General features: G+C 40.7%; 2 protein-coding genes and 1 pseudogene across 2 annotated transcripts; 1 reads left to right on the top strand and 2 right to left on the bottom strand.

The window, feature by feature from the left end:
- Positions 1-499: 499 nt before the first annotated feature.
- Positions 500-3,797, bottom strand: LOC110507835 (uncharacterized). Its single transcript, XM_021588186.3, has 6 exons — positions 3,517-3,797; positions 2,197-2,220; positions 2,082-2,111; positions 1,927-1,965; positions 1,688-1,819; positions 500-1,484 (listed from the first exon to the last, which is right to left on the bottom strand). The coding sequence occupies exons 1-6, from the start codon at positions 3,532-3,534 to the stop codon at positions 1,419-1,421; spliced, it is 309 nt and encodes a 102-aa protein (XP_021443861.2). The 5' UTR covers positions 3,535-3,797; the 3' UTR covers positions 500-1,418.
- A 72-nt stretch (positions 3,798-3,869) lies between these two features.
- LOC110507834 (guided entry of tail-anchored proteins factor 1) lies at positions 3,870-12,415 on the top strand. Its single transcript, XM_021588185.3, has 5 exons — positions 3,870-4,285; positions 5,939-6,104; positions 10,032-10,099; positions 10,265-10,379; positions 10,700-12,415. The coding sequence occupies exons 1-5, from the start codon at positions 4,196-4,198 to the stop codon at positions 10,771-10,773; spliced, it is 513 nt and encodes a 170-aa protein (XP_021443860.3). The 5' UTR covers positions 3,870-4,195; the 3' UTR covers positions 10,774-12,415.
- On the bottom strand, positions 12,376-16,615 carry LOC149971284 (uncharacterized; annotated as a pseudogene).
- Positions 16,616-16,848: the final 233 nt, after the last annotated feature.

Below are 16,848 nucleotides of genomic sequence, written 5' to 3'. Positions count from 1 at the left end.
GTTAAAATGGTTGGTTAGCAAAAATTATCGATACTATTCGAATATGCAAGTTGTCACGGACATAAGCTGCATCCTTTCAGGACATTACCCATTTCAGGCGATGTATTTATGGTACAACAAATGCCATTTATGCTATAGGAAAAAATAATTGAAAAAAAAAAAAACACTGCAAGCAGCCTAATGGATCATTGTAGGCTATTCGAATGTATTAAATAAACTCGACAACAGAGTGAATTTGGTCCACCAGTCGACGACCCCTGAAATAGTGCGATTGTCATGCAGCTGCTTGTCGAATAACCTACTGAGTTGGTGTATGGCTGCACTCAATAATAGAATTGCAGTCCTATGCTCAATATTTGGCAAAAAAAACAATCACACATTTTCGCAATATGGTATAAGAGAAATTTACAGAGTATTTAATCAATTCACAGTGAGTGTCTTAATTATAATATCATGTTTACATTTCACTTGTGATCAATAAGAGAACAGAGAAAACAAAGAAATTACAATCATTTTAATTCAATTGGCATGTTTATACCAATAATAACAACACAGATACAGCTACAACGACAAAAAAGAGAAACTGTACACAAAATTCTAAAACCACATGGAAATCTACGGCTGCTATGTTCACTTGTAGGATTAAGTGAAAGTACAGTCAATGTTTTATCAGTACCCTCAAAAGGATAAGCTACAACCAGTATGTTTAACACTGTAATGTATTTCATGTTATTAGCTTGGCTAAAAACACACGAACCATCCTCAAATCGTACCATTACATTACATACTGCATAGAAATTATGAAAAAAAAAAAAAAAGTTTCACAGCAGCTATATCAAATGTTATTGCAATGCCATCACCGAACAGAGACAAAAACCATTTCACATAATGCACAGGCCTGATGAAAAATCCAGCACATGTACTAGGGAGAATGAACCATAACTGTGGAGTCATAATACGGTGTGGATAATAGTTACAAATTCATAGAGCACAGCTTAAAACAGAATTACCACCTTCCTACCCAACATACACAATAAATAAAATAAGTATTATTGTGTATAAACCCCCAACCCTTCTCCATACAACACAGGTTAAATAAACTGTCCCTCATAAAGCCTATGGAATGTTAGTGTCAGACAAGCTCTCCCAGTTGAATAACAAGTTCCTGATATTGGCGTGATTGCATGTCATTGCTACAAACCTGCCCCCCTCCCTCTGACAACTGAACCAGACCACAAAAGAAAAGGGAAACACACAATGACCATAACCTTTCTTCCAGAGGTGTAAAAAAAAAAAAAAGTTTCTACAATCTTACTACTACACAACCTGCTTTTTCTTAAGAAAATAGTTGATAAAAATATTCTTCTGAATTGTACAAGAAAGGAGGTACAGGGAGCACTGGCAAAAGGGTAAGGATGTTATTCTGCCTCATCCTCCTCTTTCTCAGGCTCGTCTGCATCAGCATCTTCCTCTTCTGCTGCCTCCTGGCGGATGAAAAAGTTACGTTCCCATATTATAGAACAGTTCTCTTAGGTCTAGTTGTTTACACTGTTTGTGTGTGGTGTACAAACAGCTGCAATGCCAATTATTGTTGGTCTGTTTGTAATACCCAATACTCCTGATTTTGAATGTCGTACATCACTGGCATGGCATATCTTATAATTGAAACTAAGGTAACAAGTCTTACCTCCTCAGCTTTGGCCTCTCCGTTTTCTGCCGGTGTTGCTTCTTCCTCAGGATCTTCTTTCTTCTCCTCAGGCTTGGCCTTCTCTACTACCGCCTTTACCTTTTTGGGTTTGGCTGCTGCCTTGACTGGTGTCTACAAGAATCAGAAATACACAACATACATTTCAATGTACAAATGCATAATATGTATAATTGTGTTTTGGGGGTTGAAATTAGCTGAAATTACAACATTTATTTTACCTTTGCCTTAGGCTCTGCTTTAGCTGGAGTAGTGGGTTTCTGTAAAATAATGCATATTAGATAATTAGTCCAATTACAAATACACAATAGCATCTATTCACAGAAAACATAAACAGGATATACAACATAAATTTGATCATATATAGCAAACTTACAGATGATAACCTCGTGGATCTCCTCTTTGGCTGGTGAGAAAAAGACAGTTAAATCAGCTATTGCAGAAAAAATGTATTCATAATATAAAATTGTATAAGAGCATTAAATACTAACCTCGACTTCAGTGTCATTATTTGCCTGTGAGTGGGTGGTGGGAGAGAAGAAGTAAAATTCTTAGTAAAAACCAAGAAGAACAATCCCACAATCATAGGTCGGGAGCTGCAGAGAGAAGTGGGTGTGTAATGCTAAGGGGGATGGGCTCACAAACTGTACCCCCACTGCCCCATCCCCAAATTAGATACAAATTATGTAATCTGAAAGTGAGTGGGGGAGGGTAAGCATTTAACATTACTATGCCATTTGACTTTTCCCATTGTCATGGTGCAAAATGGAGCCTTTGTGGTACCAACTACCTAGAGAGTGACAAGTAAAACGGTATGTTAGTTAGGCTTTAGTAGCCCATACGCATAAAGGCTAATAAGCAGCCCCTCCCCCATCAACCGACGGAGATTTGTTATATGAAGGCATCCATCCACACGTTACGTCAACTGTATATTCCCGCCATTAGTTGAATATCTATAATTCCCCGATACCAGTTCACCCATATGCGCTGTGGAGCATGTCTTCAGAAATTCGCTGTTACATAATGCAACATTTGTTAGGGAAGCAAAGGCAGGAAATGCACACAAACAAATCCCCAAAAACTGAACACGTGACCAGCTCGTTTTCTTTAGAATTACTTTCTCTAAAACCCCATTAAAGTGATACATGGCGCCGAGTTGTCGATGCCTTTCCTATTTGCAGGGGCTGCCATGACACTTCAAAGACCGTACCTTTCCGTGCCATAGGGTGTCGCGCATTACAATACGCTTTACTGCACATAGGACACAAAATGATAATATAGGATGCCACAAGCATGGGCTATTAAAAGTATATGAATATAAACGTGAACCAAATATATAGGCGATTAAAGCAATCCCAATATTCACAAAATATCCTTTAGATCATGCACGCATTTCTGCAATGGCAACATGTAGCTTAGTTACATTGCAGGTGGGTTACACCCCTTTGTCTGATCTCATTGCTGAGAAGGCTATTAAAAGCTACTTTACATTCATGAAAGACCCGATATGCGTCAAATTAAATTATATGATTAAGTAACTTATATAAAAAGTACAAGCTGCGATAGTTTATCATGTAACGTTACAGGTTACTAAAATGAGAAAGTGAGATCGAAAGTAAAAAGGCGCCACTTCCATTTCGACAAGACAGACACACTAAAAAACATTCATACTTTAGAGAAAACTTGTTACATTGTATCAAGCATATTTTAGAGTACATGCGATTGTTGCAGATATTTATAAAAACACTTCATGTGAGAAATTATACATTGTAAAATAAGGTTTAAATTAAAAGGTAAACATTCCAACTTACTTTGCTTCTTTTCGGCATGGCTGCTTTGCTTGTATTGTCTAGAGAATTAGAGGACAAATTAGCCTTCTCAGTTACTGAAAATTCAATGCAGGCTTCTGAATGTGTCCGATGTAAGTCACTCAATTCCTTCAGAACACACTGTAACTAACGTAAATATTTCATCAATAGGCCTACGTCCAGAAACTAGCTGAAACTGGATTGGATCCCCCCTCTTTATATTGTATTCCTTATCCTACCAACCTGACTGGCAATTTATTCTCCGCCCCTTGTTGCCATTGATTGGCTTTAACGTCCAGGCAACAGATTTTTAAACCAAAGCAAGTTACCTGTGTGGGTAGGTCTGTATGCCAATCAGTCGTTCCAACGAAAAATGTTGACTTTAGGGGTGGGAATAGCTAGATTCAAAATGATGTGTTATTTTCGTTGATATTATATCAGAATAATGTACACATACTGTAAATTACCGTTATAGAATTGTCAGTATTTTGTTTTTATTGAATAAAGTAATGTAGTAAATTTAGCACATTTGGATACTGAATTTATATATTACATTTGAAGTTAATAAAATAGGCTGTATTTGAATTAAGTACGTTTCTAATATAAACCTCAGCACATAGTTCAGCCTGGATGTGGCGTCCCTTTATGACGAGCGCATCAGCAACAAAGGTTGATAAAAAAAATGGCTGCTGGGTGCGCTTGGTTCCTGGTGTTGGGATCTGTCTTTTTGTGCAATCTCTTCAAAACACTCTTGCCGACTATTTCCTCTTTCGTAAGTAGGGGTTATTTAGGCATTGGTCGTGTGAGAAATGCAGGGTTGGCTTGTAAATCATGTAATGTTTTGGCAGATTTGCCCAGGTTATATTAGCTAGCTAGCTATTTCACCTCTCGCGCCCCCTATAAACAACAGCGAAGCTAACCAACCATTCCACCCTGTTGACAAATGTTAAACTGTTACATTGTAGCATGTAAGGTGTGTTAGACTGATAACATTGCCAGACATAACCAGGTAGATAATGCCGTGTAGTTATATATTGGGCACAGATTAAAATATCAACCATAAAATGTAAATAAGGTCGTCTGATGACATTTCTAGTCTAAATGCATATAATATGGGTTGTCATAGACTGGGTTTGTTTGAGCCCAGAATGCTAACTGGCTGAAAGCCATGGTATATGAGACTGTATACCATGGGTATGACAACATGTATTTTTACTGTTCTAATTACGTTTCTACGTCTATAATAGCAATAAGGCACCTCTGAGATGTTGTGGTATAGGGTCCATGTACCATGGCTAAGGGCTGTATCCAGGCACTCCACATTGCATAAGAATAGCTCTTATGGGGGTGTACCACATCCCCTCGTGCCTTATTACTTTATTAAGCAATACACTACTAAACCAGGTGTTGCATGTTCTCATGCAATAAACTATAAATGACCCAAGGAGGCAGAAAAATACTTGTCACTTGCAGAGGCAATTTCAATTACAAAGAAAATGTACTTTTTAAATTAGTAAACATTTTTGCATGTAAATGCAATTCATGATCATCATTGTATCTGAACAACACATTTAACAGGATGACTACAGTGTTTATCGGACATAATGCAACTTTCCACTACTTTTGCACTTTTGTTGCAGTAACATACTGGTAACTAGTTCTCAAACTAGGCAGCATTCTGCCTTCTCCCTACAGTTTTCAGCCATTAGCTTCATCCACGACTACCTCATGTGGACTACAGTCCTGACGCTGTGTTTTAACGTTTAGAAACATCAATAATCATTGATCGCGATACGGCTTTTGAAAAATCAGCGAGAAAGAATGCTTCAAATAAAAAAATGCACTTACTGTAGCAGTTTTGCACAGATTCATACAGCTATGGGTACCTTCATCCAACGGAACTACACTTCCCGAGTTACGCATACACACAGGTGTTTAGAGCATGCTATATAGATAATTAGCACTGGTGGTAGCCTCTTGGCTTCCATAAACAAGCGCTGTAACATGGCGTTATGGCCGCATGGGAACACTGACCCTAAACCTATCGAGGCGTGTAACAATTTAACCTTCATTTTTTGCTGATATGAACGATAAGGTCCTTATGTTCAGATTAAGCGTCAGGGCTCTTTACAAAGCTCCACCATATAGAAGACGCCTTCGTCCAATGACTCTTATGTGTAATGTAATGAAACTTAGAGTCATGATCAATGGCTAACTGGTAACCATCCCAAAGTGATCTCATATCAGAAACATGGCTACATTTGTAGTGTAATAGCCCTGCTGCAGCCAGATGGTGCTGTTATTGCTTATGCATTTAAAGACATAAGGAATAACAGCACCATCTGGTGGCAGTAGATCTAGTAGTGTGTGTTTGCTATGTTTTTGCGAAATTTAAAATTAAATGTTTGTCTGTTGGAATGTGAAGCTATTGAAGGTCCTTCAGAAAGATGCTGAGCAGGAGAGGGATATGCGGGCTGAGATCCAGGAGATGAAGAAGGAGCACAACTCCGTTAGCATGATGGATGAGTTTGCCAGATACGCCAGACTAGAGCGCAAAATCAACAAGATGACTGACAAGCTGAAGACACATGGTAAGAGAGACACACAATTGAAATTGATGTCCACACTACATTTTTATTTTTTATTTTTTTTCTGGATCCAAAAGGGGCTGTGGTAGGGGGCATGGCAATGGGCGTGGTCGGGCCAGTTGACGTTTGCATTTTAAGCCAATTTCCTGCAGTTCTACAATCCATGGAGCTGAGATACATTTTTGCAGTTTTAAAGTTAACAACATGTGAGTCCACATTCTGCCATGAAGCTGAGGGAAAATTGTGCAGTTTTAATGCTATGTTCTTATGCTCAAATATAATAACAAAATCAATACTGCTGAATTCATTGCTTTTGGAATTTTCTCCCCGACTGTTTATTTAAGTTATTGTTAGTTCTTAAAGATGATTTCCTTTAAAAATATATCTTTATTGTCTTTTCTACATACTTTACATCAGTTTTTAGTCATTTAAGTTTACATTGAAAGCATTTTTCCATCCCGGAAATTTTATTTAACACTGTTCGGTGGCCCGAAAAAAAACGCCTGCCCAAGGATTACAATGACAGAAAAATCCCTGATATAGAGATAAGAGTGATCCATTATCAAATAAAATAAAATAAAGTTTTATTTGTCACATGCGCGAATACAACAGTTGTAGATAGACCTTACCGTGAAATGCTTACTTACAAGCCCTTAATCAACAATGCAGTTCAAGAAATAGAGTGAAGAAAATATTTACTAAATAAACTAAAGTAAAAAATTAAAAGTAACACAATAAAATGTATTTATTTTACCTTTATTTAACTAGGCAAGTCAGTTAAGAACAAATTCTTATTTTCAATGACGGCCTAGGAACAGTTAACTTCCTGTTCAGGGGCAGAACACACCAAGACAGTCAGTTAACTGTCAGTCCAACACTCTAACCACTAGGCTACCCTGCCGCCCCAAAATAACAATAACAAGGCTATATACAAGGGGTTCCCGTACCTAGTCAATGTTCGGTGGTACAGTTTAGTCAAGGTAATTTGTACATGTAGGTTGGAGTGAAGTGACTATGCATAGATATTAAACAGCAAATATCAGAAGTGTAAAAACAAAGGGGAGAGGTCAATGTAAATAGTCTGGTGGCCATTTGATTAATTGTTCAGCAGGCTTATAGCTTGGGGGTAGAAGCTGTTAAGGAGCCTTTTGCACCTAGACTTGGAGCTCCGATACTGCCTGCCGTGTGGTAGCAGAGAGAAAAGTCTCTTATGAATTTTTTGAGCCTTCCTCTGACTCTGCCTAGTACATAGGTCCTGGATGGCTGGAAGTTTGGCCCCAGTGATGTACTGGGCCGTACACACTACCCTCTGTAGTGCTTTACGGTCAGATGCCGAGCAGTTGCCATACCAGGCAGTGATGCAACTGGTCAGGATGCTCTCGATGGTGCAGATGTATAACATTTTGAGGATCTGGGGACCCATGCCAAATATTTTCATTCTCCTGAGGGTGGAAATGTGTTGTCGTGCCCTCTTCAAGACTGTCTTGGTGTGTTTTGATCATGATAGTTTGTTGGTGATGTGGACACTAAGGAACTTGAAACTCTCGACCCACTCCACTACAGCCCCATTGATGTGAATGGGGGCGTGTTCGGCCTTCCTTTTCCTGTAGTCCACGATCAGCTCCTTTGTCTTGCTCACATATTTGCACATTTATTACAAATAAAAAAATGGAAATATCACATTTACATAAGTATTCAGACCCTTTACTCAGTACTTTGTTGAAGCACCATTGGCAGCAATTACAGCATCGTGTCTTCTTGGGTATGACTCTACAAGCTTGGCACACCTCTATTTGGGGATTTTCTCCCATGTTTCTCTGCAGATCCTCTCAAGCTCTGTCAGGTTGGATGGGGAGTGTTGCTGCACAGCTATTTTCAGGTCTCCAGAGATATTTGATTGGGTTCAAATCCGGGCTCTGGCTGGGCCACTCAAGGACATTCAGAGACTTGTCCCGAAGCCATTCCTGCGTTGTTTTGGCTGTGTGCTGAAGGTTGTTGACCTGTTGGAAGGTGAACCCTCGCCACAGTCTGAGCGCTCTGGATCAGGCTTTCATCAAGGATCTCTCTGTACTTTGCTCAGTTCATCTTTGCCACGATTCTGACTAGTCTCCCAGTCCCTGCCGCTGAAAAACATCCCCACAGCATGATGCTGCCACCACCATGCTTCACCGTAGGTATGGTGCCAGGTTTCCTCCAGATGTGGCACTTGGCATTCAGGCCAAAGAGTTCAATCTTGGTTTCATCAGACCAGAGAATCTTGTTTCTTATGGTCTGAGAGTCTTCAGGTATCTTTTGGCAAACTCCAAGCGGGCTGTCATGTGACTTTTACTGAGGAGTAGCTTCCGTCTGGCCACTCTACAATAAAGGCCTGATTGGTGGAGTGCTGCAGAGATGATTGTCCTTCTGGAAGGTTATTCCATCTCCACAGAGGAACTCCAGAGCTCTTTCAGAGTAGATCTAGATCTCTGTCGGATTGACCATCAGAGTCTTGGTCACCTCCCTGACCAAGGCCCTTCTCCCCTGATTTCTCAGTTTGGCCAGGTGGCCAGGAAGAGACTTGGTGGTTCCAAACTTCTTCCATTTAAGAATGATGGAGGCCACTGTGTTCTTTGGGTCCTTAAATGCTGCAGAAATATTTTGGTACCCTTCCCCAGATCTGTGCCACGACACAGTTCTGTCTCAGAGCTCCTAGGACAATTCCTTTGACCTCATGGCATGGTTTTTGCTCTGATATGCACTGTCAACTGTGGGACCTCAATGATGATCAATGGAAGCAGGATGCACCTGAGCTCAATTTCGAGTCTCATAGCAAATGGTCTGAATAGTTATGTAAATAAGGTATTTCTGTTTACTATTTGTAATACATTAGCAAAAAAAAATGTACACTGCTTTGTCATTATGGGGTATTGTGTGTAGATTGCTGAGGATATTTTTTATTTAATCTATTTTAGAGTAAGGCTGTAACGTAACAAAATGTGGAAAAAGTCAAGGGGTCTGAATACTTTCCGAAGGCGCTGTGGTGTTCCCTTCGCCCAGGTGGGAAAGGGCAGTGTGTAGTGCGTTTGAGATTGCATCATCTGTGGTCTTAGTGCCCGCATCGGTTTGTGGTGGTAAATAGACGGCTACGAAAAATATAGGTAGATAGTGTGGTCTACAGCTTGTCATGAGGTATGCTACCTCAGGCGAGCAATACCTCGATACTTCCTTAATATTAGACATTGCACACCAATTCTCAGGAATGACAATGGTTTGTTTAGAAAGCACTCTTCAGTAGTATACTGTTACAATATTATATTTTTACAGTGGCAAATACAGGTTGCGACAAAAACCCCAAGGCAATTTTTATGTTTTTGTTTGAAAAGATCTAGTTTTGAATTTGTCAAAAAGGCAACAAAAAAAGTCTACAAGTTCACTCTTTACCACATTGTTTAGATGAGTCACAATGCAGGTGATTTTGAAATATGTTGTTTCGTACATTGAGAAATAAACTTTTTGTCTCTAGATCCTCCCTACTGTACACCCAAACAACTGTCTCTAACTCTCTCCCATGCTGTGTCAGTTCAGGGCCACTGCCTATCAACTAACATGCCTTCAAGTTCAAATCCTGTTGTTCAACAGGAATATTTCACTATTTTGGAATGAAAAGTGTTTTCACATTGAAATGCACCACATGCGTATTTCTCCAGTCATATGCACTGGTTACACATCAGGCTTATTTCCCCTGCCAACCCCTCCCTTATGCCATACCATACAAAACAGGTTATATTCCAATGCATGTTGTGTAGTATTTACACTGAAATTAATTGAGAATAACACACAAAGGGCAACTGTTATTAGAGCTGTAGAAATTCCTATATTTAGAGAATGGATACCAATAATTAATTTAGATGGTTCCTCTGCAGATTAGATCTGTTTTTTTCTTCTTTACAGTCAAGTCTAGAACTGCTCAACAAGCCAAAATGAAATGGATGGTGAATATAGGTTTTTACATCCTCCAGGTGAGTATTAAACATATTGAAATTAGAAATATATCCTATATTCTTTAATTGGTAAAAAATATACATACATTTTTTAAATGTCAGTTTTCACCACCGGTGACATGCACAAGTGATTGTGTTGCATTTTGATGCACTGAATCAGGTTGTTTTCTGTTGTCTCTCTAGGCTGCTCTGATGATCTCCCTGATTTGGAAGTATTATGCTGACCCAGTGACTGTTGTACCCAGTAAGTGGATTGCCCCCCTGGAGCAGCTGGTGGCATTCCCATCTGGAGTAGCAGGTAAATTGTGTGATTACAACGCCTGAGGATTGAGGCCCACACTCGCTTTTGATTGTGGGTAAATTCATAGTAATCAAGTTTAGTGTTTAATCTGTAAACTTTGGCTAATTATAGACGACTTCTGAATGTCTCGTCTATTCGTTCTCTTTAAATACTGAAGATAGAATCACATGACTCGTTTCCTCTCTTAACATGGAATTCTCATTGAACTGGTTCAAAATGCCATGTTGAATGCACATTTTTGTTTTTACTTACATCAAATACTACTAACTGACAACTCTGACAATTACTATTTGAACCCAGCCTTTGTATCCTTTCAGGTGGTGTTGGAATCACATGCTGGCTGGTGGTGTGCAACAAAGTGGCATCTATTGGTCTACATGCAATTAGCTAAGGAATGGGATATTTTATTAATGTCTTATTTATTCCCCAAATGCTCTGAGAATGAAGTCAGGCATTGTTAGTCAGCACTTTGATATTAAAGTGTAAATTGGTACTGTTGGTAAGCACTTTTACAAAGCACCCCATATTCAAACATTGCCTTACATTGCCAATGTTATTGCACATATTTTAGTGTCTCTTATGTTGGCTTTGGAATCGGATGTTACACTACATGGCCAAAAGTATGTAGACACACCTTCAAATGAGTGGATTTGTCTATTTCAGCCACACGTTGCTGACAGGTGTATAAAATACAGCACACAGCCATGCACTCTCCATAGACAAACATTGGCAGTAGAATGGCCCATACTGAAGAACTCAGTGACTTTCAATGTGGCACTGTCATAGGATGCCACCTTTCCAACAAGTCAGTTCGTAAAATGTCTGCCCTGCTAGAGCTGCCCCGATCAACTGTAAGTGCTGTTATTGTGAAGTGGAAACGTGTAGGAGCAACAATGGCTCAGCTGCGACGTGGTAGGCCACACAAGCTCACAGAACGGGACCGCTGAAGCGCATAGTGCGTAGGAATTTTCTGTCCTCCGTTGCAACACTCACTATCAAGTTCCAAACTGCCTCTGGAAGCAACGTCAGCACAAGAACTGTTCGTCGGGAGCTTCAATGGGTTTCCATGGCCGAGCAGCCGCACACAAGCCTAAGATCACCATGTGCAATGCCAAGTGTCGGCTGGAGTGGTGTAAAGCTCTCCGCCATTGGACTCTGGAACAGTGGAAACGTGTTCACTGGCGTGATGAATCACCATCTGGCAGATCGACGAACAGATCTGGGTTTGACGGATGCCAGGAAAACGCAACCTCCCTGAATACATAGTGCCAAATTTAAAGTTTGGCGGAGGTAGAATAATGGTCTGGGGCTGTTTTTCATTGTTTGGGCTAGGCACCTTAGTTCCAGTAAAGGGAAATCTTAACGCTTACAGCGTACAATGACATTCTAGACAATTCTGTGCTTCCAACTTTGTGGCAACAGTTTGGGGAAGACGCTTTCCTGTTTCAGCACGACAATGCCCCTGTGCACAAAGCGAGGTCCATACAGAAAAGTTTTGTTGATCGTTTTGTCGACCTGACCTCAACCCCATCAAACATCTTTGGGATGAATTGGAAGACCTCACTAATGCTCTTGTGGTTGAATGGAAACAAGTCCCCGCAGCAATGTTCCAACATCTAGTGGAATGCCTTCCCAGAAGAGTGGAGGCTGTTATAGCAGCAAATGGGGGTCCAACTCCATATTAATGCCCATGATTCTGGAATGGGATGTTCGACGAGCAGGTGTCCACGTACTTTTGGCAATCTAGTGTATTTCACAAATTGCTTCACTGCGTAATGATTGTATGAGCATGTTTAATGACCGTTTTAAATCTAATTTCAACTGATTGAAATGAGTTGAGCAAGTGTTGCAATTGTTTCATATTGTTATGCAATTTTGTTCATGTTAATTGTAGGCATGGTCTGTAGCACATTTTCATTTGTTGAATGAAACCTGAACTGATATTACAAAGTTTACTGTTTGGATTTTGGAAGTGTTGAAGTATGCATAAGAATTAAGCATACTTCAACACAATAAAGAATTTGAAAACTGAAGGCCTAAAGTGTTGGTTGTTCTTAGCATCTTAGGTATTTTAGAGAGGCTTTTATAAAAAACTAAGTGTACCGTTGTGGCATAGGTGGCATCTTCATTGAATGTTGCTTTTATTACAATCTGATTTCAAGGGAGTTAAGGAATTTGTCATGAGCAATAGTGTCAGAATACAAATACTCCATTTAGTAATGTGTTGAGTTGCCATGGCAGATAAATAATAATTTATCAAATTATAAAAATATATTATCATTTTGTATACTTCTTGGGTCAATAAAAAATGATCTTGGTCTCCCAGGTGAGACCGGGCTAGCGTCTCCTGTATGGTAAGAGGACGTTCTGTCCAGGTCTGTGCTTTGAACTCTGGATCTGCCTGTCTGCATGGCCATTTGGATCAGTGATTGGGGCCTGGCCAAAAAGCTCTTTCATCAAGATACTCTTCTTGCTGCGGACTACGCCATCTTCCGGTTGAGGGTCCATGGTGTCACGCCTTTGGCACTTCTCTGCTGGTAGAGTGACGGAGGGCTCATACGCCCTAGACCCCAGGTTCTCCACCCTGGCCTGGCTCTTGATGTATTTAGTAGGGCTCTTTCTCAGGCTTTGGCTATGGCTGGCATAGGCAGGCTTCCCACTGTGCAGGTTCTGGATGGTTTCTTTGAATGTGTAGAGGCGCTTGGTCCTGGGAGAGGATTCGAGGGCCTTGTTGGCACGTTCTGTATTCAGAAAGTCATCCAGAGTGTACCGGACCTAGCTTTCAAATGGCTCTGTCTGCTCTCCTTCTGAAGCCTTGAGGGAACTCACTGCCTCCTCTGCAAGGCAATACTCCTCACCCTAAAGTTGTGGATCCTCCTTGTCATAATCACCATGCAGCTCTCCATCGTCTGTGGATAAATAGGATAGTTGCTTGCACATAAAAAAAAAAAATTGGGGCCATAATTTTCTTGGCTTTTTTTGGGATATAACATGACACAGGAACGGTTATTTCAGTCCTGTTACTTACGTGAGCTTTAATTAGTCCCAATGTTTGGGAGTTTTTTGTGTTTGCTCTCTTGTTTGCATATACTCTGTGACTGGAGAGTACACACTTCAGAATCTAATTTAAACATTTCTTTCCTCAATATCCCCTTAACTTTGCATCTGTTTATTAGTAGTCCCAATAGGCTGTAGTAAAGTTTTTAAAATCCTTACCAGCAAAATGTTCATTATCGTATGATCCTCTGTCATCCACTAACGGGTCTGCTGTGTCACTTCTGTCTGGGAAGCCAATTGCAAAGGACTCCTGAAAAAAAATAAAACATATCAACTTTACACTGGAACTCAATACACAAACTTTTATCAAGGAGTTAATATTTGCTTTTATCTGTCAATATTGAATAAATGTTTTATTTACCGTTACCCATTTAAACAGCATTCTGCACAGAATGGGAGAGAGAACGAAACTCATTTACATACCCAGCTCAAACTCTTCTGCTTCTCCAACTTCAGATGCTGGAGTGAACAGGCATATTCTAGTTCAAATTGGCACAGAGCCTCGATGGGGAGAGAGGATGTGTCATCTGTTTGAACAGATTTAGTTTCTCTTGCTCCTGTTAATGGCAAAATATATTAATCCTCAAGTTAAAAAATGTTTGATCTGGATCATGGGTTGAACATGTTAAAAGTTAAAGTAGCTCATAATGTCTTTGTACCTTTTCTGTTCCAGCCTTTTGGAAATCTATGTGAGTAGATTTTGTGGATCTCCAATTCTCTCTCTCTTTCCTATATTTCGTGTTAAATGCATCAGTAAGCCATTTCTCAAGAATGCAATATGTACAATAAATGTTCATTTCTCAAATGTAGTGTTATCATCCTGATATCTATTACCAGGCAGGTTTACAAGTTGCCCGATGACTCAAACTGAATTTGTCCGCTGCTCTTATGTTCGCTACATACTTCAGTCTGAAACTGACATCTTTTAAGTTGTTTGTGGGGATGTCAAAATGAGGGGTGTTGTACAAAATAAAGTAATCAGCGATTGGATCATCTCTAATCAATTAGAGTATCAAAGCCAATTATGAATTTTCAAAACGCAGCTTTACCCATGTGTGTTCTGGCTCTGGCCCAATCCATCGTTTTCTGGGACCAATTAGAATGGTTATAATGTATTTACATTATATAAATTGTCGGGGAGGTACTCAGATCCAGATTCATTGCGAAGAAGAAACTAACGTCCGTGGGTGTGGTGTAGCGTTTGGGTAGCCAGGCAAGTTTAGGAAATGGGTATTTTACTCCAACCTTCAATTATTCCTTCAGAAATATAGCTATATTAGACTCCCTCTTGTGTTTACATTGCAGTACTGCGAGTTAAATCACATTACCATTCTTTCAAACAACAGTACTGTTCCAAATCTACTAAGATCTGGAACAGTTTACCTACACTGATTGTACAAAACATTTCTGAACACCTGCTCTTGCCATGACATAGACTGACCCGGTGGAGGCATATTAGGAAGGTATTTCTAATGTTGTTTACACTCTGTATGTTGCTGCTCTCAAGTTCTTTATAAACTTACTTAGATTTTTTTGGTCAACAGATTGATCTGTGCCTGGAGGTAATCAGACAGCTCTCTGGCTTCATTGGTCTTCCTTGTTTCTGTGGCAAGAGGGTGATTGAAGGATATCTGGCTCAGCTCAAGATTCCTTTCTAAGTCCTGCAACACAATTTATTTACATTTCACTACAGATATAACATTGTGGATGTGTGCATTATCAATCTAGCATAACTGTGTTGACCCTGTCCACCTATATCGGTCTCCCCATAGAAGACAAATGGACAGAGTTGAAAACCCAATCAGTTTCAATCCAAACATCCACCTGGCCTGTGAACATGTATTTAAACCTCATTTTACCAGGTAAGTTGACTGAGAACACATTCTCAGTTACAGCAACAACCTGGGGATGAATGAGCCAATTGTAAACTGGGGATGATTAGGTGATCATGATAGTATGAAGGCCAGATTGGGAATTTAGCCAGGACACCAGGGTTAACACACTTACGATAAGCGCCATGGGATCTTTAGTGACCACAGTGGGATGCAGGGTGCTGCTGGAGTCAGCCCTGCCATGTGAGTGCATGTACTGTACCTGTATCCTCTTGTTCTTCCTGTGTAGGTCCACAGTGATCAGGGCCAGCCTGTGGCTCAGCTCTTTCCTCTCTTCCAGGCTGCAGTCCTCGCTGAGCAGCTGCAGCCGGTACAGAGCGTCTTTGGTGCGCAGCAGCTCCAACTTTGTGCCCCTCAGACGCCTGGATGGACAGTTGCGGCGGTTGCGGGCTTTACGCTTGAGCTCCTGCAGAGCGCGCATCGCGTTTCCGTGCTTGGCCACGGTGTGGGTGGGTGCAAAACATTATGACCTTAGCCAATGCTACAAAATCAGATTATTGTTGTTAGCTGATTAGGAGTTTGTTATAGCTGTGTTATAAATCAATTATTCAAGCCCAATTTTTTTTACTGCAGCATACCCGGGAAAGGCCACTCTGTGAATCCTGGAAGCGCTGTAGCACCACCGCGTGGCGGCCCTGGAGCTGCTTTAGCAACTTGTTCTCTGTGGCGACACCACTCAGCTGCTGCTGTAGCTCCCACACTTGGCTGTTGAGTTCCTTGATGCGGTGCCTGTGGGCAGAACTGGTGCGCTGGTTTGAGCCCTGCAGGGGCTTGATTGGAGGGAAGCGAGAGGCCTTGTGGTTCCTTGAAAGAGTGTTTTTCTTATTTTTGCACCACTGCCCTCTTTTGTTTTGAGCTGAGAGGAAAAGGGCACCTAAGTGTTATGCTTACATGGGAATATGCTGCAAACCATCTCGGCCTATAGGCCTACACTTATGTAATTATAGGTAGACTGTCTGTAGCAATGAGAAGATATGTAATATCAGATTGATATCACACACTTCGTGCTTTCTCTGTCTTCGTGCTTAGACCTGGCTTCTTGCTTGGTGAGAGGGAAAGGGTCCTATTTGCAGTAGTGTCAGCCTCCTCCTTGTAGTCTGACTGGGTGGATGACCCCTGAGAGTCTTCCCTGCTGCCGGTCCTACTGCTGCATCCCTTGCTTGACCTGGAGGAGGTTAACTGGCCTGAGGAGCAGCTTGAGTCTGCATCGCCTGCACCCACTTCATAGTTAGCATTGTCCTGCTGCACTATGCCTCTGCTGTGGTGTCTCAGCCTCAGAGACATGTGTCCCCAAAGATAAGCCCGCACCAGTTTCTGTAATATAGTAGACAGATATCCAATGAGCTGGAGTAGATAATTTAGCCACACTGTATGTGAAATTATAAGAACCAAAACAATCTATACTTTCAACTATAGCCTACTTACATTCATTAATAGTTTAATACATTTAGCTAATCTAACGTTATCTAGCTAGGTCTAGAAGACAGAGAGAGTGACAGACATTCCTTGCCTTGATA

Source organism: Oncorhynchus mykiss, chromosome 27, assembly GCF_057628025.1.
Source record: "Oncorhynchus mykiss isolate SJ-2025 chromosome 27, ASM5762802v1, whole genome shotgun sequence".
Classification (NCBI taxonomy): Eukaryota; Metazoa; Chordata; class Actinopteri; order Salmoniformes; family Salmonidae; genus Oncorhynchus; species Oncorhynchus mykiss.
The sequence above is the reverse complement of the archived record's forward strand: the minus strand, read 5'-3'. Positions and strand labels throughout refer to the sequence as shown.